Raw genomic sequence first — 25,653 nt, 5'->3', positions numbered from 1 at the left:
CTTCATAGTGATGCAAGGGGTAGAACGGCAGTCCCTCTCCCAAAGGACAGGCCCTTTCCACTTGAGCAAAAGGAGATCCTTCTTTAGATGTTAGCAGTATAGGGCCTGTGAAACACAGTCAAGTAGTTCGGATAAGGGCTTGTCAAAAATCTTCCTTGAAATTGTTTTTTTTTTATGGAAACTTGGGTTTTCAGCTGAACCCCTTTTTCTGTGTGACAAGTGGCTGCTCTCTGGAAAATGTCCATATTCTGGTTTTGATATTTCTCTGAAAAATCCAGGATTTTCTGGGGAAAACGTTGAAAAATTATCAAAATCTTCTGGAGGAAACCCCACTACTTTCCAGCCAGGTCTAGTTCACCTTCTATCCGATGCTAGACAGTCACAGTAGCTAGGTCAGTGCGCTGTTCACTTACACTGCACACGGCCTTTTAAAAACACTTGATCGTTATTAGAGCTGGCCCCAAAAATTGGGGCAGAACAGTTTTCCGTCAGAAAACGAAGTGTCATCAAAATCAAAATGTTGGGAGCCGTGCTAGCCATTGTGGGATAGCTACTCAGAGGTCTGCATGGCTGTAGTACATAGAGCATTGGTGGAGATGCAGAGTACAAACTGCATTTGAAATAGCATGCCCTGTTCAGCCCTACTGGGCTGACCTGCACCCGTCCTGTCCCACTGGTTCACTTCACTTCTCTAGTCTAGATGCAGCTAAGCTCTTGATTCCCGGACCTGTGCTTTAACCACTCTAACCAGTGCTGCTTCTAGCGTGGGTTGAAAGGGGTTTCCGTTGAGTTAGACACCCACTGCTGCTTTGAGAGATCGCATAGGGTGCGTCAGGTGTAGCCTGGCTTCACTGCAGCTCTCAGGGTTTCCTTGAAGCCGAGCCGTGAGAGAATTGAACAGCTGTCCAACAGCGCTATTAAATTAACCGCAGAGCACTCTTCCATCCAGGGTGCCCAGAGACGTTTATATTAATAGCCGGGAAGTCAGGGGCAGCAATCATGCGGCACAGATTTCTCTCTTCTCTACCGTTTTGTTCCAGATGAAATTAGCAATACTGCAGGGTTTCCATTTAGTTCTCATGACTCATTAAAAAGCTTATTACCTTGAAGTTAATGGCTCAGCAACCTTTTTCCTCCTTAAGGCTGTGTGGGGGGGGAGGGGTGCGGGTGGTAGAATGTGAAGATGTCTGAGATTCCAAAAAAAAAAAAAAAAAAAAATAGATTTACGGACATTGTCACTGGCTGGGAGCCGTGCAGTCCCATTGGCTCACAGGCTGCCTGCGCTAATGAGTGCCTGAGTTCTGACACTTTATCACCTCAGACGAGATCTGAAGTCTCCACTTCCTTATGATCAGCAAAATGGAACAAGCTTACAGAGGCAAATCATTTCCCGTCCTAACAGAAAAGTGTTCTCTAAAACTAACAATCACCCCAGCCTCTAGACATAGCTGCATTAGCACAGAGCTGATTGAATGCAATAGAATAAAGGACTGGATTCTGCTTTGTTACAGTGGTGACAATCAGGAGAAACTCCGTGGAGATCAGTGACGTTACGTTGGTGGGCATGTTTTGTAAGTGTGGCCAGAAGCAGTCCCAGATGGTATTGAGACTGTGGAGTTATGCAAGCTGTGAAACTGTAGTATTTACTCTTGTGTACTGCGCCTTCAGTTTTCTGTGTAAACCATCTTGTTCTGGAGTCGCTGTAGCATGTTAGAGGAGATGCACGCGCTGTGCTCTCTCTCATGATGCCTCTCTGGCTATTGTTCGTCGGTGCAGGTGTAATCGAAGATGAAAGCTAGTTTAGCCTAGATGCAGTGCTTAATTTATGCCAGGGCTTGCCACATCAGTTACGAAAGTAAACAAAATTGCTTCAGCCCTGGTACCTAATTGCTTGAGTCCCAGCACCTCTTTCGTCACAAATTAAGCACTATCTAGACGGGTTGATTCTCTGCACAAATCTACCTGGGGTAGCTCTGCAGAAGTCAGTGGAATTGGAAAGTATAAAACTGATGTCAGGATCAGACTCGAAGCAGGAAGTTGCTCTTCACGTGCGGGGGGAAAAGCATGAATGAAACGGGGCTGCATGATGTCTGGTTTCCAGGTGAAACCATTATTTCAGAATGTGGAGGAAGTAACCGGAGCAAAGCCATTTTAGATTTGATTCTCACCAAGAGGGAGGAATTGGTAGTGACTCTAAAGGTGCAAGGCAATGCGGGTGAAAGCGATCGCAAAATGATAGATTTCATGATTCTAAGGGGAAAAAGGAGAACAAAAGACCTGGGGAATTATAGACCAGTCGGCTTAACTTTGATACCTGGAAAGATTCTGGAACAAATTATTAAACAATCAGTTTGTAAGGAGCTAGAGGAGAACAGGGTTAAGGAATAGCCAGCATGCCAGACCAACCTACATCTCCTTCTTTGACAGAACAACTGGCCTGATGGATAGGGAGGAAGCAGTAGATGTGCTACATCTAAATTTTAGTGAGGCTTTTGACACAATCCCACATGACATTCTCATAAGCAAACTAGGGAAGTGTGGTCTAGATGAAATTACTATGAGATAGCTGAACAGCTGGTTGAAAGACATTTCAAAGAGTAGTTATCAATAGTTCGCTGTCAAACTGGGTGGGTGTATCTAGTGGGGTCCCGCAGGGGTCAGTCCTGGGTCTGCTACTATTCAGTATCTTCATCAGTGACTTGGAGAATTGAGTGGAGAGTATGCTTATAACATTTGCAGATGATACCAAGCTGCAAGGGGGTGCAAGCACTTTGGAGGAAAGGATTAAAATTCAAAACGACCTTGCCAAGTTGGAGAATTGGTCTGAATTCAACAAGATGAAATTCAATAAAGATAAGTGCAAAGGTGTGTGTGTGTGTGTGTGTGTGTGTGTGTGTAGAGGAAGGAGAAATCAAATGCACAACTACAAAATGGGAAGTGAGTGGCTAGGTGGTAGTACTGCTGAGAAGGATCTAGGGGTTATAGTGGATCACACTGAATATGAGTGAACAATGTGATGCAGTTGCACAAAAGGACTAATATTATCCTAGGGTGTATTAACTGGAGTGTTGCAATTGTTCTGCTGTACTGGGCACTGGTGAGGCCGCAACTGGAGAACTGTGACCAGTTGTGGGCACCACGCTTTAGGACAGATGTGGACAAATTGGTGAGAATCCAGAGGAGAGCAACAGAAATGATAAAAGAGTTAGAAAACCTGACCTCTGAGGAAAAGTTAAAATAATGGGGCATGGTTAATCTTGAGAAGAACGAGTGGGGACTTTGATAACAATCTTCAAGTATGTTAAGGGCTGTTATGAAGAGGACAGGAATCAGTTGTTCTCCATGTCTGCTGAAGATAGGACAAGGAATCATGGGCTTAATCTGCAGCAAGGGAGGTCTAGGTTAGATATTAGGAAAAACAATCTAACCCTAAGGGAAGTTAAGCTCTGGAATAGGCTTTCAAGAGAGGCTGTGGAATCCCCCTCATTGGAGGCTTTTAGGAACAGGTTGGACAAACCCCTGACAGGGATGGTCTAGGTTTAGCACAGGGGGTGACTTCCGAAGGTCCATCCCAGCCCTATATTTCTATGATTTCATGACCAAATTTGGAACCTCTCCACCCAGGAGGTGAAAGGAGCATAGCCAGACCTGAGACCTCCATTTAGACACTCCCCTTTCATTGGATTACAGCTCTGGAGGATTCCAAGGCATGATGGATCCTTGGTTAGAAGGGAATGGTTTTGAATAGAAAAGCATTTTTGTTGGGGGAGAGGGTTTGTTTTGGTTCTGATTTGCCATCTCCTAGCCTTGAAAGCGTCCCGTTAAATGAAGCAAGAATCAAGTTTTTGGCCAAGCCTGACTCCTCATTAATGTGGAGCAGCAGCCTGCTATACCAACAAGGTTTGCCAGACAGGTGTAATCTCCCTTCTAAGGCCGCCCTGTTAGAGCTTCATGGCATCAGTCAAATTCTGCACCAGAAATCTTCTGTCCTCTTGGACTTGCTGTAGAGGGTCAGAGCCCTTTAGTCAGTTAAACGGAGTGGAAGAAGGTGGAACGCCACTGACTTCAGCTGGAGTTACGCCTGCTTCCAGCATAGCTGGATCTGTCCAATTACCTGTCCCGGTTATAAAAGGTGTCGTGCCCGATTGCCGCTGTTGTGCGGCTGGCTTAAGGTAATAATGCAATTTCACCACTCGGTGGCGCCAAACCATTTCAAATAAGTAGCCTTTTTGCACAGTGTCTGTGCACCCTGTGCTCTCTCGTGCCTGGGAGCGTTACTCTGGGTTGGTGTTTGAAGATCATGCCCTGCTGATTCCATTCATAACTTTAAACGCTCCCGGGGTGGTAGTGAGTCTGTGCAGAGGAAAATCTTTCACAGCTCTCGGGCTTGGGGTCCCACAGCTCTCTGGGAATTTTGCCCGATTCCCACTGACTTGCATTGAGAGTTGGGTGCCAAATTTACGCTTGGAAAAGTCTCCCTGGAGTTCGCAGTCTGGCACTCGCTGTTTGGAACTGGCAGTAAGTGGTTCTTGAGAAGAATTAAACTAATCCAACTGTAAGCTCTCTGGGGCGGGGACTCTCTCTGGTGTGTGCAATAGCCTGTACTATGGAGCACGCCTCCCTTGTTGGGGGCTGTGAGCTCTGCCACAATAGAGCAGCGAAAAAGAAGAAAGGCAACTGTCTCCACGTGTGTTCACGCCTTGTGTTTTCCCAAACGCGCATGTACCCTGGATATAGCACTTCTATTGTGGCGCAGGGAGCATCAGGCCCAGCCGTGTGTGTCTGCGGCAGGTACCTGCCTCCTGCTTAGTGGTGCAGTCGCTGACGGAAGCTGCAAGGTGAATGTGGTGCGCAGTCTCCCGTTTCCTTTTGAACGGCCTCACAGTCGGAACAGCCAAAGCATTGTAAAAGCCACTTGCAGTATGTGAGCCGGCATTGTCTGTCTTCTAGAACAAAGGAGAAAGTGTGTGTGAGAGAGACAGAGAGATCAAATAATAGTGCAAATCTCTGAACTGTCTGGGGGCTGATTCGGCTCTCCCTTACCCCAGTTTCACAGTGGAGTTACTCCTGATTTACATCAGCAGGTGTGATCAGAATGGGCCCCATTTTTTTCAAAGATTTCTTTTTTTTATCCATGAATTTACATAAACCCAGAACAACTGTCCGTAGTGCGTTCAAAACCACCAAGAGCATCCCTGAGTCAAACTGTTCTGTTTGTGGCTCCTGCCAGCTTTTGTCTATGGCGTTTTGATGCATATCTGAGTCTGCAGTTATAGATCTGTCTTCGCTGGAGAGAAAAGGATACATTGGAAACCCAAAAAGAGCAAATGCCGGCTGTGTTAGCACCCAGGAAATGAGATTGGAATGTCACAGCTGCATGGCTCGCCCACGCATGGAGGGTCTGCTAACGGGCAGCTGCCCTTGCTATGGGCAAAGCCTGGCTTTGCTCCTCCACAGGATACTAAACGAGTGTAAATTACACTCCTAGTGTGCCCTCACTGCGTGCCAGGTTAGTGCAGCTTACATTGCTTTGCCCCCTTGATCTGTTTTCCGATTACACTTCTTTGCTGGCCTGGGTAGGAGAAGCTGTGGGAGGATTGTGCTGTAAGAGTCTTCTCCAGAGCAGCTGGGCTGCGCAGGGGTGGGTGGCCACCCAGAGGATGGTGAAGCATGTGCCCCACTCTGCATCCAGCAAGTCCTGCAGAGGGGCCAGACAATGGCCTAGTGTAATCCTTGCACCTTTCATGGCTTGCATGTGCCCTAAGTGGGGTGAGGAGGAGCAGACCTCACAGGGGAGTGCACGGCAGAGCTACCCCAGGAGCAATGCAATCGGCTGCCAAGACTCTAGCATCTCTGAGCCCGTCAGCATCTGGCATCATTTCCATCCCAGTGGCAGCTCCCTGGTGATCTCAGACCTAAAGGCGCTGCCCTGCCCCACTGTCGTCTCTCTAAACGGCAGCCAGCCTGAGCACTCAGCTTGTGCGCTCAAGGTCACCTCGACACACAGTTGCAGTGCCTGCCATCCCCCAGGCATTGGTTCTGGGTGACTCCAGGATGCCGCAGCCCCTGCCCGTCTTGAGTCAGGCGCCCTTCCAAGGAGGGAGAGTACTTCGTCGCCACCTTTCAGTGTGGCTCACAAGATACTGTTTCTCCCCATCTGTCTCGGGGGCGCAGCTGGTTAAATGGGCAAATTTGTATTCATTCCATAGCAGCCAGGCAGCGACTGAGCTCTGTCCCCCGGATCCTCATCGGAGAGGGTGTTCTGCAGCATCAGCAGTCTAAAAATACTCACCATTAGCATGCGGGACACATTAGACTCTGGCACAGGGCTGGCGGGGAAGAGAGCGGAGGGGAACCAGGATCTCCAAGGTGCTTTATCTTCCCATCCAAAGGAGCAGGAAATCAAAGGCAGAAACCAGCCCACCTTCCTGGAACCTTACAACCCAACCACCCGACTGGTTTGCATGTAAAATCTCAATGTCACGGTTTCCACAGCAGCCATAACCAGCTGCGCCGTGCATGGGAAGCACTCCAGGGCTGCTGTTTGGAGGGATTGCGGTCCTCCATTAACACGTTGCCGAGGAGTGGGAGATGTTAGGGGCAGGATGGACTGTTGGGTCGTTCTGACTGTTCCATCCCAGCCCTTGCAGGTTTGTGCCGTGTGGCAATGGCTGGTTCCCGGGATGTCAGTTCAGAGCTGCAGTTCTGAAGTCAGTGGCCTTAGGGCCAAGTCCTGATCCAGGTGGAATCAGAGGCAGAACTGCTGGTGTACTCACGGGGGCCAGGATTTAGCCCTTACTCTGGATTTACACTAGGGTAACTGAGATCAGAGTCTGGCGCAGTGTGCATATTCCTGGGTAACTTTGGGTGACAGCCGCCTTGGGACGGAGACGTCATTTCATTCTCTGTGTGTAGTTCCAAGCTGTAAAGCACTGCGGGCCTGATCCAAAGCCCAGCCTCCCCTTGACTTCTGTGGCCTTTGAATCTGGCCCCACTGGTACCGCTGGCTTGTGTCCCAACCCGGCAGGATGCTGAGCACCCCTCGTTCCCACTGATTGTGCTCTCTATGGGGAGCAGATTAATTTCACTGGGAGTGGTGGGTTCCTTGAACTGCTTTGGACCAGACCCTGTGGCTGGGATTTTCAAAGGCTGTAGCCAATGGGATTTGGGTGCATCACTCCCTTGGATTCCTTGAAAGTCTAATCTATGTTAATAGCAAGGAATAATAACAGCACTAAGTCCACCCAGACAGCTCCCCACCGTGCATGCCCAGCACACTGGAGTAAAGCCTGTCTGACTTTTTTACTCCTCAGCCCAAACACAGCAAAGCAAGTATCCCTCCCCAAGGCCAGCGATACCCACGGGCCCCTTTTAGAGTCCTCCGACCACATTGGAAATGTTTGTCAAAGCCTGGACAGCACTTGAATCCCTCCCACCAGATAGTTCAGGTTCCTGACTGGAATCCTACCAGGCACTCCATTCCCATACGAATGGCCATACTGGGCCAGGCCAAAGGTCCATCTAGCCCAGTATCCTGTCTTCCAACAGTGGCCAGTGCCAGGCGCCCCAGAGGGAATGGACAGAGCAGGTAATCATCAAGTGATCCATCCCCTGTTGCCCATTCCCAGCTCCTGACAAACAGAGACTAGGGACACCATCCCTGCCCATCCTGGCTAATAGCCATTGATGGGCCTATCCTCCATGAACTTATCTAGTCCTTTTTTTTTTTTTTTGAACCATGTTATAGTCTTGGCCTTCACAACATTGGGCAGAGAACAAGCCTGAGAAATTTCAAGCCAAAGGGGGATTTTTCTGGAATGCTGTAAGTGTCCAAATAGAGCCGCAGCGTCCCCTCAGCAATAACTCTAAGCAGAGAGCTCCAGTCACCCTGCTGGCCGGGAGAAATTTCCCAATCGGTCCAAAGACAAACAGGCTATTATCAGATGCCCACAGGTGCAGTAGCATGGGATTGTCAGCTCTTAATATCACTGTCAGGAGAGAGAACTCTGGCTAGATTCTCATCTGTTACAGCCATGTCAATCTGGAGTAACCCACTGACTCCTAGCCACCAGATGATGTTGCAATGCAGCCTTGAAGCCCCCAGTTGGTGAGAACATGTAAGGGCAGGTTGAGTGGTGATGGAGGTCTCGCTCCCCCTCTACTCTCTGGGGCCTTGCAGAGGGTGAGGGTTCTGTTCTCCCAGGCCAGGCAGGCTGCCTGGAGGAAAGGCCATCCCTCCTCCCAGTCTGGCTGGGCTGGTGTGAAAGAGGAACGTGCACGTGCATTGCAAGGAATTTGGTAGCTTCAATCAAAATCCTTTACCAGAGCCACCCCAAAGCCAACTTGGTACCGATGCCCAGAGCGGGGTGGCCTCTGTCTGTCAGCACTAGGCGGGCAGAGCAGTGTGTGGGAATCATGCACGCTGCCCATGCGCATGCTGTCCGGCTCTGGTCTGTGTTGTCCGTCGCCTCCTGTCATGAGCATGGGGAAAAATTAACCTGAGTTGTAAAAACAAGCCCAGGCTCGGCCTTGCAGAGCTGCGGGGGCTGAGCGCTGCCGCGCAGATCCGGGTGCCGCACCAGGCGAGCGCACGATGGGCTGCTGCAGGCATTTTGGAGAGGTCTGGCCCCGCAGGGACCTGACCCACCCTCTGTCCAGCCACAGGAAACGAGCAGCCTTGTCCGCTCTGCGGCAGATGCTCGGAGGATGACCTGATGCAGGCTGGATCCTGCTGGGATCCGTGCCCAGGACTTTGTCCTCAGAGCAGCCGGCCCCAGGGCTTCCGCAAGAGTTCCAGGTGCTCAGCGCCTCTCCAGGGGAGGCCCTAGGTGTGGATGCTGGGGACTCGTGCACCCAAATTTTCCATCTCCATGGGTGCTTCCTAAAAGGGCCTCAGGAGCTCAGTTGTTAGCACTCTTGGTATCGGGCCGACTCTGAGGATGTTTTGGGTGATAGTCCTGGGCCAGCCCTGTGTCAGGGTGGTGGGAAACTGCACTGCTCAGTGGGAACACAGGGCAGTGGTCAGGATCAGGCTGGGAAGCTCCAGCCCCTTTCATAAGGGACTAGGGCAGCAGAGAGGCAGCTGCTGAAACCACCAGCGTAAGGATGCCCTCCCTGTGCAGTGGCGTGAGTCCAGGGCATGCCCTGTGCTTCACTGCGGGCACAAATGGGATCTTTTCTGTGTGCTAGACTGGAAACCCGGCTGTGACCTAGGCCCAAACGAGACATTGCTAGGCTCCTCCATTGGCAGTGCTATGCAGTGGGGGATAACCCCGTGCACCATCTCTTCCTGAGCAACAGCCCATCACGGTACCAGCGCAGGCTTCGGCTTCTAGCCTGCTCTGCTCTTCCCGGCAGGGAACCTCAATCCCTGGACTGGGCATCATGCTTACCTTGAAACCTGCGTGTCTCTGAAAAGCAGCCCCGGGGGAGAGTGACTGAGCCAGGGCCCCGATCCTGCAAGGTACTGAGCCCCTGCTGTCCTCGTGGAAGTCAGGAGGAATTGAAGGTGCTCTGCACCAGGCAGGATCAGACTCACTGGGCCAGATCCTCAGCTGGGGCAACTCAGTCTAGTTCCCATCACATCAGTGGAGCCATGGCAGTTGATTGGGTCCCCACTTTGCACAGGCTGCGTGGCATGGGGCTAGTATTGGATCCCTGCTTGGCACAGGGTGGGAGGAGTCTGGGGGTTGTATTCCCACTTAACAGGATGGGGGGATGTTTTGGGGTAGTACCGGGTCACTGCTTTGCTTGGGGTCAGGGCATGGGTTGTCCTGGGTCCCGTTCATCCGCGGCTACATAGCTCTCTGTGGTACGATCTGGCCTGCATGGAGGAGTGCCGCCGGGGCTGGCGATGTCATCAGCGGCCTTGTGCTCTGTGCTGCTGTTCTTACAGCCCCGTCCCCGGGAGCCAGGGGATTGCTGCGAATCTCGGCTTCCGGCTAAAAGTGGCAAAGCAGGTGTCTGGGCCTTGTGGCTAGGGCAAAAACTGGAACACGTGACTCTGGAAGTCTCAACAGCCAAAAAGCAAACAGAAAGCCCCAGCACGTGTTACTGTTGTCGTAAAAATCTCATGGTGTCTACACCGACCCCATGACTTGCGGGGGGAAGGGGTCGAGGCTGATTGTTGAAGCTGGGGTTGACCATACTGGGAAAGGGGCTGTGTCCTGTGGCAGAGATGAGGTCTGTGGCCTCTGACGTGGCATGTGCGCTTGCTCCTGGCCAGGGGATGGTATTCTGCTGCAGGCCGACCGATTTCGACTTAGGGGATACCTGGGACCCTGGTGCTACGAAAATCAGCCTTTTCAATCTTCTCTCTTTTCACCCTAGTTTCCTTACGCCGCCCCACCCCCCCAGGAGCCGGTGAAGACACTCAGGAGTTTAATCAACATCCGCAAGGACACTCTGCGCCTAGTCAAGTAAGTCCCCGTTTGCAGAGGTGGGAGTTTGCATGGTCTGGCCGGGAACCCTGCTCCAGCTTGCAGCATCCCAACGGCTTAGTCAGTTAGGTGCCAGCATCAGCTGAGCAGTGACAAATCCACCCGTGAGGCAACGTCCCGAACCACCTCCAGAGGAAGCTCTGCACCTACGCATGTGTCTGGGTTAAAGCAAGGTGCATGGCGCTGGGCTGGCTGGGAGGGGATTTGGGATTGCGAGGAAGGGATCTAGCGGGACTGGGCCCTGAATGGAAGGAATAAGGGGTGCCCAGAATCCCGTCTACACCTGATTGGCGAGGGGAAGCTCATGAGTAGATGCTGGAGTGGAGGAGTCAGCTCCCCTCTGGCATGGTGTGCTGAGAGCCACCCGGCATACCAAGAGGACTAAGCATGATCTTAGTGAAGCCACTGACGATGAATGGTGCTGCCATGAGGCGGCGTCCCGCAGAGAAGTCCCACCCCCACTCCTGTTATTGGACAGATGGCTCATCTCTTGGATTTTCACCTTCCGAGCTGATCTGCGGGGTCATTAGAGGTGACAGCAGGAGCCAGACCGAGCTAATCCCTCTCCCACGGCCGGGGCCGGAACCAGCCATCGGAGCCAAACGAAATGCAGCCTCGCAGAGTTCAGGCCCGGCTGGGAGAAGTGACTTCGTAAAGCCAGTGCCAGCAGTGCAGAGGCGAGGCCGAAGACCAGCTAACCTGCCTCCCTTGCTGGGACACACTGCAACTGTTCTTTCTCTTTGCCCTTCTCTCCCTGTGTCTCTCAATGCCGATCCCCTTCCTGCTTTCCCTCGGGCTGAGAGTCCTGAGGAGGAGGAGGGAATTGTGCAAATACGTGCCTACGCCATTGCCCTGTGCAAATGAATAGCTAGGACCCCGAGGCCCATTACACCATTGCATGTGACATGCGCATTCAGTACCCACCTTGGACGGAGGCTGGTAGCCTGGTGAGTGTTCGTGAAGTGCTCAGAGATCCTCAGATGGCTGATGAGGGGGAGTGGGAATCGGACAGGGGGGCAAGTGTGATTTTTGTTCCATGTTGTAGAAACTGTCTCCAAGCTGCTGCTCTGCGCTGAGCGCTGGCTGCTCCACTGGGATCTCCCCTGTAGCTCCATGGCCAAGCAGCAGCCACGTTTGAGACAGGCTTGCAGGTGACCTCACCCCAGGGTGACAAGCGACCACAAGGGGTGGGGTGGGTTTGAATTCACACAGGCAGTCACGTACCAAGGGATTCTCGGGGCTGCGTTGTGCAGAAGGGGGTGTCCGGCTCGGAGCGTCTGACGAAGGGGGGCTACGGCTAAATACCTATTCTTAAAAAAACCCAAGGGAGAGAAAACGGGGGAGCGAAGCCTGAAGGTGGGAGGGAAGGAAAAGAGAAGGGGGGAGAAGGAGGGAAATGGGAGTAATCCGTTGACACCATTGGCGTGAGTTCATGGATTCTTCTCTGCTGCCTAGGGTGTGTCTGGGCCAGAAGATAAACATCTCCCTTGCGGGGGTGGGGGGCGGCGTGTGAGAAAGAAAAGGTGAGGCGGGGGGTTTGCAAGTGCAGGCAGAAGAGGTGATTGCCCATGTCAGTGGTGAGGTGGAGCAGCGCTGGCCGTGACCGGCGTGCGGGGGCTAAACCTGAGTGGGCAGTGGGGCGGCCAATGCTGCTTGTGCCCTTGCTACGGCTGCACTGGGGATTGCGGCTCCAGCTCCCATTGTAGCCAAAGGGGGCGTGTGTGGAGGGGCTGCATGTGCCCAGGAAGAAACTAAAGCCCTGGCGAAGCTGCTGCCCTGAGCATCACTGGAGGCTCGGCTTAAAGTTGAACGTGGCCAGGTTAGCATGGGAAATGTTCTGCTCCCACCAGGCCGGGAATGTGGGGGCGTCTAAGCAGGACAGTCCTGCAAAACCTGTGACTGTCAGGAGGTACGAACCTGTGACTACTTAAAAGCAGAGTGGAGATGGGTTAAAGGTGGAACTGACACTTGATGGTGCCAGCTTTTCGTCTCTTCCAAACTTTTGTTTTTCTCTTGCATCCTCCAAATTCCCAGAGCGCACAAGTCACTCGTGCAGATCACTAACCTGCTGGGCAAACAAAGGGAGTTCTGTAATGCTCTGTATCCTGTCCATCGTGTTCTTGACATCGGCTGGATTACGTGGAATTTACTGCTGCCTTTGCGGTTATTTTTCCAATGGCTTTATTAGAAGGAAGGGCAGGAATGTGGTCTAGTGATTAAAGCAGAGGAGAAGGAGTGAGACTTGGGTTCTGGGCTCAGTTCTGCCACTGACTCATTTGCTTGACCTTGGGCAAGTCATTTCTCCTTTTTTGCACCTCAGCTTTGCTCTGTTCATTGGGGGTGATATTTATCTACCACCCCGGGGCATGGAGAGGCTTTAGCCCATCAGCACTTGGCAGGTGCTTTGAGAGCTGAGGATGGAAGGTGCTAGAAAAGGCTCAGAAGGGTGGCTGCAGTTTGTCGATTGAGTCTCAGAGCGATGGCAGAGTTCATATTCATACATCTCGGGTTTTATAGAGCATAACTGATCGAGAGCCGTTGCATCAGGGAAAAGGTGGGCACCTCCAACTTGGGCTCAGTTGCTCCCCCAGAGGCTAAACTGCAAATCTCAACTCAAGAATGTCGGAAGCTCTTTGCACAGTGCGGAGTTTGGCACAAAACTGGGCTCTAAATGCCGTCCAACATTTTGAGTGTACTGCTTCTCTCCTGCCGGGTGCGTTTGCCTATTCATCCGTTGATGCGCCCTGCGCTGCTGCCTTTTACATCTCTGGCTGGCCCAGCCCCTGGGATAACTTTCCTCCCAGCAGCACATAACGCCCAGGCATGGAGGCAGAGCCATTCAGAATGAACAGAGGCTGAGCTTGCTCTTTGAATGCAAAAGGGGGTTTCATTGCAGTGAACAATGCCAGGGTTTATAGTACAGGCTCCAGAGAGCACACACAATACCTGAGGAGGGGAAACAGACCAGACAAATCCAGTGAGTCAGTACTTTGCCCTTTCATCCCAAACAGTGGAACACGAGGTTTCTCCTGAGGACATTGGGCCTGGGTGTGATCTGATGTACATCTGGAGTGACTCTGATGTTAATGGTGTTACTTCAGATTTACATTTGAGTCACCCTCCAATCGGAGCATTGGCCGTGGCACCTTTTATCTGTCTGTCTTAGAAACGTCCCTGGCCCCAGTCAGCGTAGCCTCTGAGCGCCTCTCGATCTTTAATGGATGTAGCCTCACAACACCATTGGGAGCTAGGGCAGGGCTGTTACCCTTGTTGTAACGTGGGGATCTGAGGCATGGAGAGGCTACAAGAATTGCCCCAGGACACACACAAAGTCTGTGGGGGAGCAGGGGGTTGAATTCAGAATTCTGGACCACTTTGCTATCCATCCATCTTCCTCTATTGTCCTCTGTAATTACCAGAACGGAAAGGCCAGGCCAGACTACAGCTTTCACTAATGAGGAGTCGCCCTTCCTTACCCCTAGGGCCTGAGCCTCCTTTCTACCAGGAGCCAAGCCCTTACCTCTGTTGGATCACTCTTTGCTAAAGCTGCTGATCCGCTGGCCTGGGTCTCCTACAAATTGCCCCCTACGACTTGAAAGACTCCAGCTGTTTGCTGTCCATGGGGCTTCCATACACAGCCCTTGTGCCTTTGGATCCAGCCCGAAGCTCAAAGAAGCCTCGGATTTGAAGCTGACTCTCCCCCCCCCACCCCCAAGCTTCTTGCCCTCGCTTGCTGGGCAGCGTCCGGCCTCGCACTGGCCGAGGCATGGGGGGGGACGGGATGGAAGCGGATTCTTGTTGGCGGGAGGTTGGATTTATACAATCTCTGGCAGTAAGTCCCCTGTTGTTACACAGCACTGGGGACCACTTCATTCCCCTGGCAGCCTTTTAGTTGCTGGTGTCTGCTCTTCTTGGACATGGCTCGGGCTTGTTGTCCGGCCAGTGCCAGTCCTTGGATGCAGCTCACTGTGGCTCCATCACGTAGTGGCTTTCCCAGGGGAAGGGGATGGAATCTCTAGTTTTTCCCTTGAGTGGTTACGTTGTGAAAGGCTCTGGAGCACGGGGGCATTTAAGGGGATTCTGGATCCAGGGTAAGTTCTGTCTCCCTCTGTGATTTGCCAGGTGCACAGAGGAAGTGAAGACCCCTGGCGAGGAAGTCAGCAAAGCCAAGGTCCGCTACAATGTGGAGTTCACCTTTGACACTGATGCGCGAGTGGCCATCACCATTTATTACCAGGCTACCGAAGAATTCCAGAATGGAGTAGCCAGGTGAGAAGAGTGCAGGAGGTCCAGGGGGAGGCATTTCCTCCAGAAACTGGAGGGGCTGAGCAATGGGGCTTTCCCCCGGCTCTTGACTAGTTCAGCTTCCCGTCGAGCCAGGCCTGAGCACAGCTCTCCCTCTGTTACTGCCCAGGATGGTGGTTGCTCCATAGGGAGTGAGAAGCCCAGTGCACTGGGACAGCTCTGCCCGAGGCGGTTCCCAGTACAGCTTGTTTGGTTTTGCTGCCGTTGAAGACTAGAGGTGGGCTCCCCACACTCCTCAGCCCCGGTGTCAAGGCCTGTCCCAGACCATGGCCTCCCCCAGGAGGCCTGGCCAGCCCGGGGCCCTCTGAGGCTTTATTTCCCTCCAGTGAGTTGAGTCCTAGACTGCCTGTGTCTCATTCCTGTCCCACTCCCCCAGCTCTTGTCACCTCCACCTCTGTGCGGAGGGCACGCGAGAGAAAGGAGCCTGGGCTCAGAGATGTTCCTTTGCTGGGCTTCCCCGACACACAAGGCTGAGGTGTGCTAAGCAAGTGGCCCCTAGTAGGACGTTAGGCCTTGACGGAGTGTCCCCACCTTACCAAGGGGAGTGGCCACAGGTTGATCTCTCCCCATCCTGGATGGCTGGCGGGACATCAAAACGTGCCTGAAATACCTTTGACCCTCACAGGGCTGCCAGTCTTCAGCCACCCTGCATAGGGAGTGATGGGCCCAAACCCAGGTCTCTCACACAAGACCTGGGAGGAGGCGGCTCCTGTCTCTGCTCTTCGGGAGCGCTCCTCGCTGGGGTGAGCTGACGCACTGCGGAAGGGATAGCGAGAATGCCCAGCCCGGGCACTAACTCTGTTGCCCTCTGATTGGCAGCTACCTCCCCAAAGACACCAGCTTGCAGTCCGAGACGGTCCATTACAAACGAGGGGTGTGCCAGCAGTTCTGCGTCCCCTCCCACACCGTCGATCCTTCCGAATGGGCAGAAGAGGAGGTAAGCCAGCCTGGCAAGAAGCCACAAGACGGCGGTTTGTAAGCTGTTCTCGGTCAGCCACGGTCGCTGAGATCTGGGCTGCCCCTGTGGGTAACTCCCAGCCGTTGGCACATGCTGTGTGGTTTGGAACAGCTCCTGGGCCGTGGCAGCAGCGTGCCCGCAGCTGAGTGGGACGTGGGCAGCAGTGGCATGTTGGGAACCAGCACAAGGTTCATCACTACAGTAAAGGAGAGGAGGAGGCTGGAAAGCAAGTCACAAAAGCCTGAGGGACCAGTGCTGGTGATGAACCAGGGGCTGGAAATCACTGATCAATAGCATTGGTTTAAAATACACAAGCTAAAGTAGGGTCATGTGGAGCCCTTCAAAGCTGGTGAACCCTGGAGAGGTAAGGAGAGCGTTCTCCAAAGCTGTAGAGCTGCCTGGCTCTGCTCCATTAGAGTCTGAAACTGGGATCATGTGTCCTTTGTTTTCAGCATGGATATAATCTGGTTTTGTAGAGAGAGATGCATCGCCTCTTGAGCTGCAGAGGTATCAAAGCACCTTGCAGCCATGTAGTCCTCCTTCTGCTGCTCGTGTGGCACCTCCATTACCAGAGGTTTGCAATCATGGTAGCCCATTCCGAACAATCCTCTGCTAATCTCTTTGCAGATGGATAGTCCTTTTCATCCACTCAGGACACGACATCGTCCATCCAAGGTCTTCTTTTTACTGCCTCAAATTCTTCTGCCATCGACTTTCCCTACCAGTGCCCGCAAACACGCATTGCCTGCTGAATCTCTTAAAATGTGCTCTGCAAATCAAATGTTTCTTTTCATAAGATCTCTGGCTAGCATTTGCTGAGTCCCAAGCATCTCCAATACTTTCTGTTCATTACGCGGTCTATCTGTCATATTTTCAAAATTCTATAATACCAGGATTGGAAGGATTGTAGTTTCTTTCTTATCAATTGTTTGGATGTCCATGTTTCACAGCCATAATTTAACGCAGACCAAATGTAAGTTAAGAGTCAGAATTCAGTCTTCAGGTTTATGTCCCTTCTCATCTTACGTTTATTCTTCCAGAATGCCTCTTCCGCTCTTGCTATTCTGGTGCTGACTTCAGGATCCAATCTTCTATCTGCTGTAATGATGCTTCTTGAGTAGCAATAATTTGTCTCTTGCTGTACAACTGTGTCGTTCACTGGCCTCATGCATGTTTTCCCAGGATCCTTGCATACGACCCTAGTTTTTTGTCGTGTCCACGTTCAACTCTAGATCATAATCTTTGTCATATTTGTATATAATTGCCACTGACTTCATCAAACTTTCTTCTGAATCAACCAACAGCAATGTGTCATCTGCATAGCAAATACTATTTACCTATTTTCCTTCTTCTCTTTCTTAGATTAATTTAATCAAACACTCACGATAAATGTTGAGTAAAGTTGATATTCTACAACCTTGTCTCACTCCTCTCTTGATCTTTATTAGATTTTCATTTTCATCTCCCATTATAATGGCTTTCTGATTCCCGTATCATTGTTTTATTACTTGGAGTTCATATCCGTCAATCCTTGCAAATCTTCATATGTTGAGCAATTTGTAGTGGTAGGTGCTGTCACATGCTTTTTGGAAGTCAATGAAATAAGTGTACTGGTTTCCCAATTTCAGCCAGTCTTTCTAATGTCCGCTTCAGGTCCCTAACAGCATTTTCATGCTTTTTCCACATTTGAAGCCGTTTTTTCTTTCGCTTATTTCCTCATCAATCTTTCCTTGTATTTGGCCTTGAACAACTCACAAAAGTGTCTTAGAGGCATGAGACAGTAGGCTGACTGTTCTGTAGGCTTTACAATCCATAGCGGCGGCCTTTGGGGGGATTTGGATACACAGTGATGTTGTGACCACGTCTGGCAATTCTCCCGCCTGACACATTCCTCCTTACCTCTGACAGGGCTTTTAAGCCTGTGTCCCCGATGCTTTTTAACAAGTCAGCCAGTATTCCATCACAGCCTCGTGCTTTTCCACGTGGAAGTCTCTTTATTGCTGCCGTGATTTCTTCATCCATTATTGGCAGATAGTCGTAGTCAGATCTAATGGGGAAGAGGCCTGGGCCAAAGTGCAGAGGTAATGAGCAAGGGTCAGCCAACAAGGTTTCAAGGAACCTGTGCCATGGAGGGGTGGGAAACAACCCACTCTTCATTGTAAGAAGAGTAACACAGAGTAAAACAAAACACAGAGTAAAAAAAACAGGGGACCTTTAACAATACATGGAACTGAAAAAGACACTGAAAATATTCCAAGCATCAGCAACTGTACGTACCCCATAAAGGAGAGAGCAGAATTAGCTGTGCTGGTGGACCCTGTCTTTCTCACCCGAGAGAGGGGGTCGGTGCCTAGATGCTACAGTGATTGGTGCTATATGACTAAGAGAGGCTTTTTAACTCCTTCGCTCTTATGCACCAGAAAAGTGGCATGGTCTGGTACGGTCTGTTCACGGTCCTTGTTAGAATATGGTGGAGAGGGGGGAGTTTTGTTATGGGGTTAACTGAACTGGTTTGCATGGTTAAGCAGTGACAGATTTGTAGTTGCATAGAGCTACTGAGTAAACTTTGGTGCTTTACAGGAAACTGAGGGTCATTCACATCCCGGGGCCTGGGAAGTACCAAGATGTAATTGCACCATAGCAGCCTGAGAGCTGGGAGGAACTGAGAGCAGTGAGGTGCTTATTTCTGTGCGTCCGTTTCTTACACCTTCACTGCAGAGAAACTTCCCTGGGTACTTCTTAAGGATGTGTTCGCTGTAATGCATCAGATCCCTAATGGGTGTAAATCGATATAGTGCCATTTGCATCACTGGGCTGGCTCCCACAACTGGTGTCAATTGGTGTACCTCCATTGAAGTCAATGGAGTTGCATTGATTTATACCAACTGAGAATCTGGCTCAGTGACTCTTCCTGCAATATTAACACGTTTCCTTCTCTCTCTCCTTCTCTTTACAGCTGGGCTTTGACCTGGACCGAGAGGTGTATCCCATGGTGGTGCACGCAGTCGTGGACGAGGGAGATGGTAGGAACAGACCCTCGGGCTTGCAGGGCTTCATTTCCCTAAGTCAGCAGTGAGGTGGATGAGCCTTAAGGCTCTGGTGCCCCACGTGATTTGCCCTGCAGATGGTGTCTGTGTTCTTACAATGCAACCTCCATTTGCACAGTGAACTTTCAGCATCTGCTCTTGCACGTGTGTGTTGCTCCAGTCCCCTGTGCTGGTACAAGACAGCCCAGATGGCCTGATAAATGGATTTACTTTGCTCTTGCTGGAGAGAGAAAATAAAGGCTCATTATTGCTCCCTAGGCAGCAGTTTTTCAGCCTTATCCTCAAGGCTTTTGAGATTATCAGCTCTTTGGGGCATGTTATATGTTTGTACAGCACCTAGCACAATGGGCCCGGCCTGGCCAGGCTCTTTTAAATATCACTGAAATGTAAACATTAAATAACAACAAAAGGTCACATCAAGCTGGACATACACCCGGTGGTCTGGATGCTGCAGCACGGCACATCCTGCAGCCGCTTCATTGAAACTGAAAAAGGGAAGGGTTTTTAATGAACGTAAATGACTGATCTTCCCTGGCCAGGAGCCCTCGAGTCTTTGAGGTCGATATTCAGTTCAGGGCTCAGGACCCCGCTGACTCTCTGTTCAAGGGAACAATGCACAGCTCATTGAAGTCCATGGAAAGCTTCCTTTTGGCACCAGTGGGCTTTGGATCAGGCCCTTGGGGAAGGAAAGCGAGTCCTGAGAACTCCATTGCGGGCCTGACCCTAGGTGCCCCTGAGTGTCCTCTGCCCTCATTGAAATCCAGGGCGCGCAACACTCTGCATGATCAGGCCGTGTATGGAGACAGCTGGGGGTGTAGTAGGCCCTCCCCCGACCCCGTCTTGCAGCATTTATGTGGCGCTTGGAGCTGTCAGGGAATTCGTTCTGAATCCAAGGAAATGCATTTCCCCTGTGCTCCAGCTGGGACCCCCTTGTCCTGCCCTATAAATATTTGTCCTCTCTTTTGATAAAGGTCACTAGAGAAGGCTGTTACACTTTCTCTAGCCCAGATAAGGACCCTGGGCAGGGCTCAGCTTTCCCCTGGGGAAGTGGATGGTTCCTGGCGTAACAGCAGCAGCTCTCATTGGGAGCACAGGCCAGGCCACCACCAGCTCAAACAGGCCAGGAACTCTGCCTGGGGGCTCTTGGTAGGAACCCCACTCCTGTGGAAGATTTGTCTTGGGTGCCAAGTATCCGACATGAGCCTTTCCCCTTAGCCCACTGGAGTCTCTCCAGACACTCAGGAATTGCCTGACGAACCCAGGCTTCCAGAGCTGCCTTGTTAGAAGCCCGGGGGAGTATCCTAGGTGCAATGGAAGATGGGTCCTTTCGTAACCCACACATTCCTGTTCCTTGTGAACCTTCCAGTTTGCAACATGAAAAGATTTGGCCTCTCTCAGAGACCGTTCTTGCCCAGGGGCCAGTATGGTCTAGGGAGAGTCAGTATGGATTAGGGGACTGGGAGCCAGGGACTCCTGAAGTCTAATTCTTGCTCTGCCGCTGACCCGCTGTGAGTCAGTCACTCAACTTCTTCATGCCTCCGTTTCCCCATCACACAGTCGGGAAACCATCCCCCAGGGGAGCTCTGAGGATTAGTCAGTTGAAGTCTGTACAGTGCTTTAAAATGTTACAGACCAGTTGTTCCTGTTTTGCCACTGGGTTTCTGGATGATCCTGTGTCAGGGACGTGGGAAATAGGCTGGTTCTAATAAGGTCACAGAGCAAATTAATTGCAGTCAGTGAAGTTACCCCAAAGAGGAGTTTGGCCCCTGGCATTCCCAGTTCTTTCCCCTTACATCCTTGTGCCTTGGCATTGCAGCTTTGCAACAGCGTCACGGTTCCATGGGGACGAGGCAGGCTTTGCGGCAGTCGTCTCAGTCCCATCTGGGCCTTGGGTGTTACGCGCTAGCCCTGATCTGCCGGGCAGAGGTAGCACATTGCAGCTGATGCTTCCCATCCACAGAGCCATTTCCCTCCTGACAGAGTGAAAACCCTCCACATAACAGCTGTGCTGCCAACGAGTGGCTGGGGAGAGGGGCTAGGAGCCTAGCTCACACACATGCTAACCCATAGCAATCCTCCTGTCCGTAAGAGTTAGAGAGCAGAGACTGACCGGTTCCTCCTGCCTGACCTTGGGTTATGTTGGGGGAACGTGTCATCTTCCCTGTATCCAAACATGGCACCCTTCCCCCCTCTGCTTTTTCCATTGCAGTGCCCAGCAGGCAGTGCCCCTGCCCCAGATCGGCTGGATGTGGTGTTCTGTATCCCACTCCTGCAATGGGCGCTGGGGCAGTGACCTGGGTTCCCAGCTGCAGGGCATCCCTTTGACCTCTCGGCCCTGCCCCTTTTGTGTCTTGCAGAGCACCTCGGCCACTGCCACGTACTGCTGGCAACGTTTGAGAAGGTGAGTGTTGAGTGTCCGTCAGATCCATGTACCGTACAGTCTGGCTTTCCTGTCCGGTGGAGTGGGCCTGTTTAACCCCTTTCCTCCCAGCGTGGATGGGACAGCAGCACACACAGGACAAACTGCCACACGTGGAACTCAAAAGGCAGGCACCTAACTCTGGGTTTAAGCCCCAGGGCAAAAAACGATCTAACTTTTGAGGTGTCGAGCCCAATATCCAGGCTGCTTATTTATTATTTGCCTGAATATTGATTTGAGACCTTAACTTTAGACACTCAAGTTGGAAAGGTTCGGTCACAATGCCTGATTGATTGAAACCGCACTGGAGGGGCCTTTGTGTTGCATATTCCTGTGGTACCTTTCTAACTTTACTATAGTTTAATAAACTGGTGTTTGCCTACATGGAGAAAGAGCAACCTTGAGATAAGATCAGCTGGTTAATGGAGAATCTGTTGGACCGATACATGGTTAGGCTTGGCCGAATTCGGGTTTTATTTTTTTTAATCATTTTGACAGATAATATTGACGTTTATTTTTAAGCATTTATTTCAGGCTTTATCAATGTAAATTCACACCGTTGTGCAAAATTAGGGGGTTTAAACATTTTTATCTATTTATCCAAATTTTCACGACTGTGGGAAGTTATCGGGGCAGGGGTGGGGCAGACGATGGGGTGGCTCAGACAATAGTTATTTAATTACAGTGGACGTTGAGATTCAAAGAGTTAAAGCTTTACAACCATTAAAACACAAATGGTCAGCATCACACGTCCAAGTAGCCTTCAATCAACCTCTAAGAAGTTCTTAAGCAGCATTTTTCTTACTTTGCTTCTCTGTACATTTCCAGTATTATCAATGGCAACATTTTTTCATCAGTTTGCATGTGCGGTGAAATAACTGACAACAATCAAACCCCGCCAAGCCTAGCTACAGGTGTCACGATATACAGCATGTGATAAATACACCACAGCTCCCTTCCCTCCCTCTAGCGTCTATGGTTGCTTTGGATTAACTTGGAGTACAATTTCCTTGTTTCCAGCATGCAGATGGTAGCTTTTGTGTGAAGCCCCTCAAGCAGAAACAAGTGGTGAGTGTATGTGGGTTTGGGGCTGGCTAGCACTGGCCTGCTCCTGGGCGCTGAGGGGTAGTTGTTCCTTGCTGGTGGGCTGGCCTGGACAGGAGCTTGACTCCAGGACGGATTGCGGGCCTGTTAGGATCACTAGTGCGATGAGACGCCCCCTTCGCAGTGGGGGGGGGGGTGGCATGCATAGAGACAGCCTGCAGCCAGCGTAGGGCTCTGGGGGTGGGGAAGGGGTCCCTCCTCATGTGGTGGGGAATGGGAAGGCTTAGAAAGAGGCCGTCCCAAGGAGAGTATCTGAAATGAGCTGGCGTGGCGGCACCAGCGTAACTGTGCGTTGCTCGTGTGCCTTCCCCGTCTCGGTGGTTTGCAGGTGGATGGAGTTAGCTACCTCCTTCAGGAGATCTACGGGATCGAGAACAAATACAACACGCAGGACTCCAAGGTAAGGGTGTGTCCCCCAGGGGGCATGGGGGTGCAGGTCCTGGGAAAGTGGGGGTGCCCTCCTTAGTCGCCGTTCTCTGTGGAGCACACCTCTCTTGTGCTGATTCTCTTTGAAAACCCTCGTTTCTCTCCTCTTCCCCTTTAACTTAATCCAGTGACTGTTCAGCACTCTCAGGAGTTGGGGGTTTATAAAACAGTGCGTTGGCCTTGGCCCAGCGCTGCTATTGCTCCACAGTGGTACGCTCCGGCTAGCCCTGCTGCTCCAGTCTTCGGTTCCCCACGCAGCGTGGCCAGTGCCCACGGCAATCTCAGGCTTATCCCATCTTCGCAGCGCTCCAGACTCCATCACCCTCCTCTTGCTCTGGTCCAATCCTGGACCCACCTTAATGCCTTTTCCACCCAATAAGCACTAGGGTGAGATCTCCAAACTCGTGTTCAATAAGGATTTGAACCAAGGCCCTTGGAGATAAAAAGCCCAAGTACTGACCCTCTTTTCCATGGGCCTTCCTGTTCAATTGTCTCTCCACATAGGGCTGCAGGGACCCTATGCGGTGAATCCCTGCCTGTCAAGGGCCCGAGCTGCTATGGAGCTGGTGCAATGTTGGACTGGTGGGAGCTGCACAGTGAAGCCCCAGGCATAGCTCCTCGGGGCTCCCTGCATGTTTGGGCAGCTGTGGGTTAAGGGGCTGGGGTGGGCCAGTTGATCCACCACTCTGCAGATCTGTGAGCCATTCACCCCTGCAGAACAGGTGCAGCCAGGGCTGCGGCAGGCTCCCATTGCAATAGCAGCCACTCCAAGGGCCAGGCTTTCTCCCACTGCAGAGCCCCACTGTGCCAAGCCCAGCTGGAGAGGCTCATTCCCTCTCTTCCTGCCCAGGTGGCTGAGGACGAGGTGAGCGATAACAGTGCAGAGTGCGTGGTCTGCCTCTCGGATGTGCGGGACACTCTGATTCTACCCTGCCGCCATCTTTGCCTCTGTAACACTTGTGCGGACACCCTGCGTTATCAAGCCAACAACTGCCCCATCTGCAGGCTGCGTAAGGCTCTTTTCGTATCCCATGGTGGAAGAGGACTGATTCCTATGGGGGAGGATTGAGGGGGGGAGCACTGTCCCGAGTTGTTTTACTCTTTAGCTTGGGAAGATCTATCTTGCACATTCTACACATTGAGTTCAAGCAAGACAAAACTCTTAGCTTCACCCAAACTGCTCATGTGATGACTCTGTACATGGAGTTAAGATTGGCTGGCACTGGCCTTTTCCTAGGGAATGAGAGTAGTTGCTCCTAACTAGTGAATAAGAGCTGGCTGGCCTGGAATAAGGACTTGAAGCTAGGAAGGATTGAGGGTCTATTAGAATCACTAGTGCATTGACAGACATCGTCATCTGCCTGGTGTTAGAGGTAGCTCCATGGAAAACCCTTTTCTATCATTTTTACAGCACGCTTCCTAATTTCATTTCAAGAAATTTTGCACCTGCATTGTTTGTGGGTTTGTTTTTTTTTCAAAATTTTGTGAAATGAGGTTTTGGCATTGATAAAAAAAAATACCCAAATTCAACATTTTTGTGTGTGCAAATTCTGAGGCAAAAATCTTTGTCTGAGTGAAACTTCCAAGTTCAGAATTTTGAAAATGTTAGTGGCTCCTGCTTGAAAATAGACCCGTCCTGAGTAATGAACAAGTTGTTTTTTCCCCCACCGAAAACAGCTGTATTTTTAAGGTGGAAAAACCTGAAATTTTGCAGCTTTTACACAAAATGTGTGAAATTTCAACAAAATGCAAAACCTCCAATCCTGACCAAATGCAAAAACCTCTGATTCCATCCAGATGGTTTTGTATGGCCTTGACTAGCGTGGAATAGAAGAAATAAAACCGCTCCTCTGAAAACAAGCGACATTCTCCGGGGAGTTTGCGTCTCCCGCTTGTTATATTAGAAATGAACTTTCTGTATCCTTCCCTCCCCTCCCCACACGGTTCAGCATTCCGAGCCTTGCTCCAGATCCGAGCAATGAGGAAAAAACTTGGCCCTCTCTCTCCAACCAGCTTCAGCCCAATCATCGCCTCCCAAACGTCCGATTCTGAGGAGCACTCGGTGAGTATTGACCAGAGAAGCCAACCCATCAGCCCTCGCGTGCGTAGTCCTGACCCTGCTGTTATTCCTGACGGTGTATAGTCACTGGGATGCAAAACAGCTCCCAGGCTTCTAAACAAAGGATAACCCAGGAAGGGGAATTCCTTCAGCTTTCAAGCCTGATCTTGTGGCAGTGACAGACTCCCACAAATCCAGGAACAAGGTGCATTGGCAGAGCTGTACGGGGTGGGGACTCCGGGGCTGGACTAGTCGGGGACATTGTAGCTCAGGATCAAGGTGCATTGGCAAAGCTGAGGTGGGGCGCAGGGCTAGCGTAGTGGGGGGCTGAGGGGTGTGGTAGAAGCTTGCACAGCCCTTGCCTGCTCTATGCCTCCCCCCAAGCGGTGGTCTCAGGCCCTTGCGTTCCTGGCCATCAAGTTTCGTATCTATAGGCTGCCACTTTGGAATGAATTTCCCTGCCCGGAGCAGAGGGGGCAGTTGTGTTGTGAAACGTGGGCTGTTGAATGCTCATTCCCAGGCCTGTCTCTGCTCCCTGTAGTCTTCTGAGAATATCCCTCCTGGCTATGAGGTAGTGTCTCTGCTGGAAGCTCTCAATGGGCCCCTCACTCCGTCCCCGGCTGCCCTTCCACTGCATGGGCTTGGGGACAGCCACGGGGCAGGGATGCTGCCATCGTATGGCAGTGACGGCCACCTGCCTCCCATCAGGACGCTCTCTCCCCTCGACCGCTTGTCGGACTGCGGCAGCCAAGGGCTCAAACTCAAGAAGAGCCTGTCAAAGTAAGTCACTCGCCGCCTTTCCCTTCTGCATGTTACCGCCGGAGGAGAGGGACTCTGGCCTAAGCTTCCTCGTAGGGTCCAGCCCCTAGTTTCCAAAATGCTGGAGGACAGAGTGG

At 51.4% G+C, this 25,653-nt stretch overlaps 1 protein-coding gene across 3 annotated transcripts in view; it reads left to right on the top strand.

Moving 5' to 3' along the window:
* Positions 1–25,653, top strand: part of RNF157 (ring finger protein 157) — a 77,569-nt gene that overhangs the window by 29,699 nt on the left and 22,217 nt on the right. For all 3 annotated transcript variants that reach the window (XM_074972249.1, XM_074972250.1, XM_074972251.1), the window contains exons 3-12: positions 10,330–10,418; positions 14,562–14,708; positions 15,564–15,681; positions 18,659–18,725; positions 21,107–21,150; positions 22,189–22,236; positions 22,601–22,672; positions 23,549–23,708; positions 24,648–24,760; positions 25,299–25,537. In XM_074972249.1, coding sequence (XP_074828350.1) covers positions 10,330–10,418; positions 14,562–14,708; positions 15,564–15,681; positions 18,659–18,725; positions 21,107–21,150; positions 22,189–22,236; positions 22,601–22,672; positions 23,549–23,708; positions 24,648–24,760; positions 25,299–25,537 — 1,097 coding nt within the window. The remainder of the gene's footprint in view (positions 1–10,329; positions 10,419–14,561; positions 14,709–15,563; positions 15,682–18,658; positions 18,726–21,106; positions 21,151–22,188; positions 22,237–22,600; positions 22,673–23,548; positions 23,709–24,647; positions 24,761–25,298; positions 25,538–25,653) is intronic.

The sequence above is a fragment of the Natator depressus genome, chromosome 14 (genome assembly GCF_965152275.1).
Source record: "Natator depressus isolate rNatDep1 chromosome 14, rNatDep2.hap1, whole genome shotgun sequence".
NCBI classification, from domain to species: Eukaryota; Metazoa; Chordata; order Testudines; family Cheloniidae; genus Natator; species Natator depressus.
This window is presented reverse-complemented; position numbering and strand designations above follow the sequence as displayed.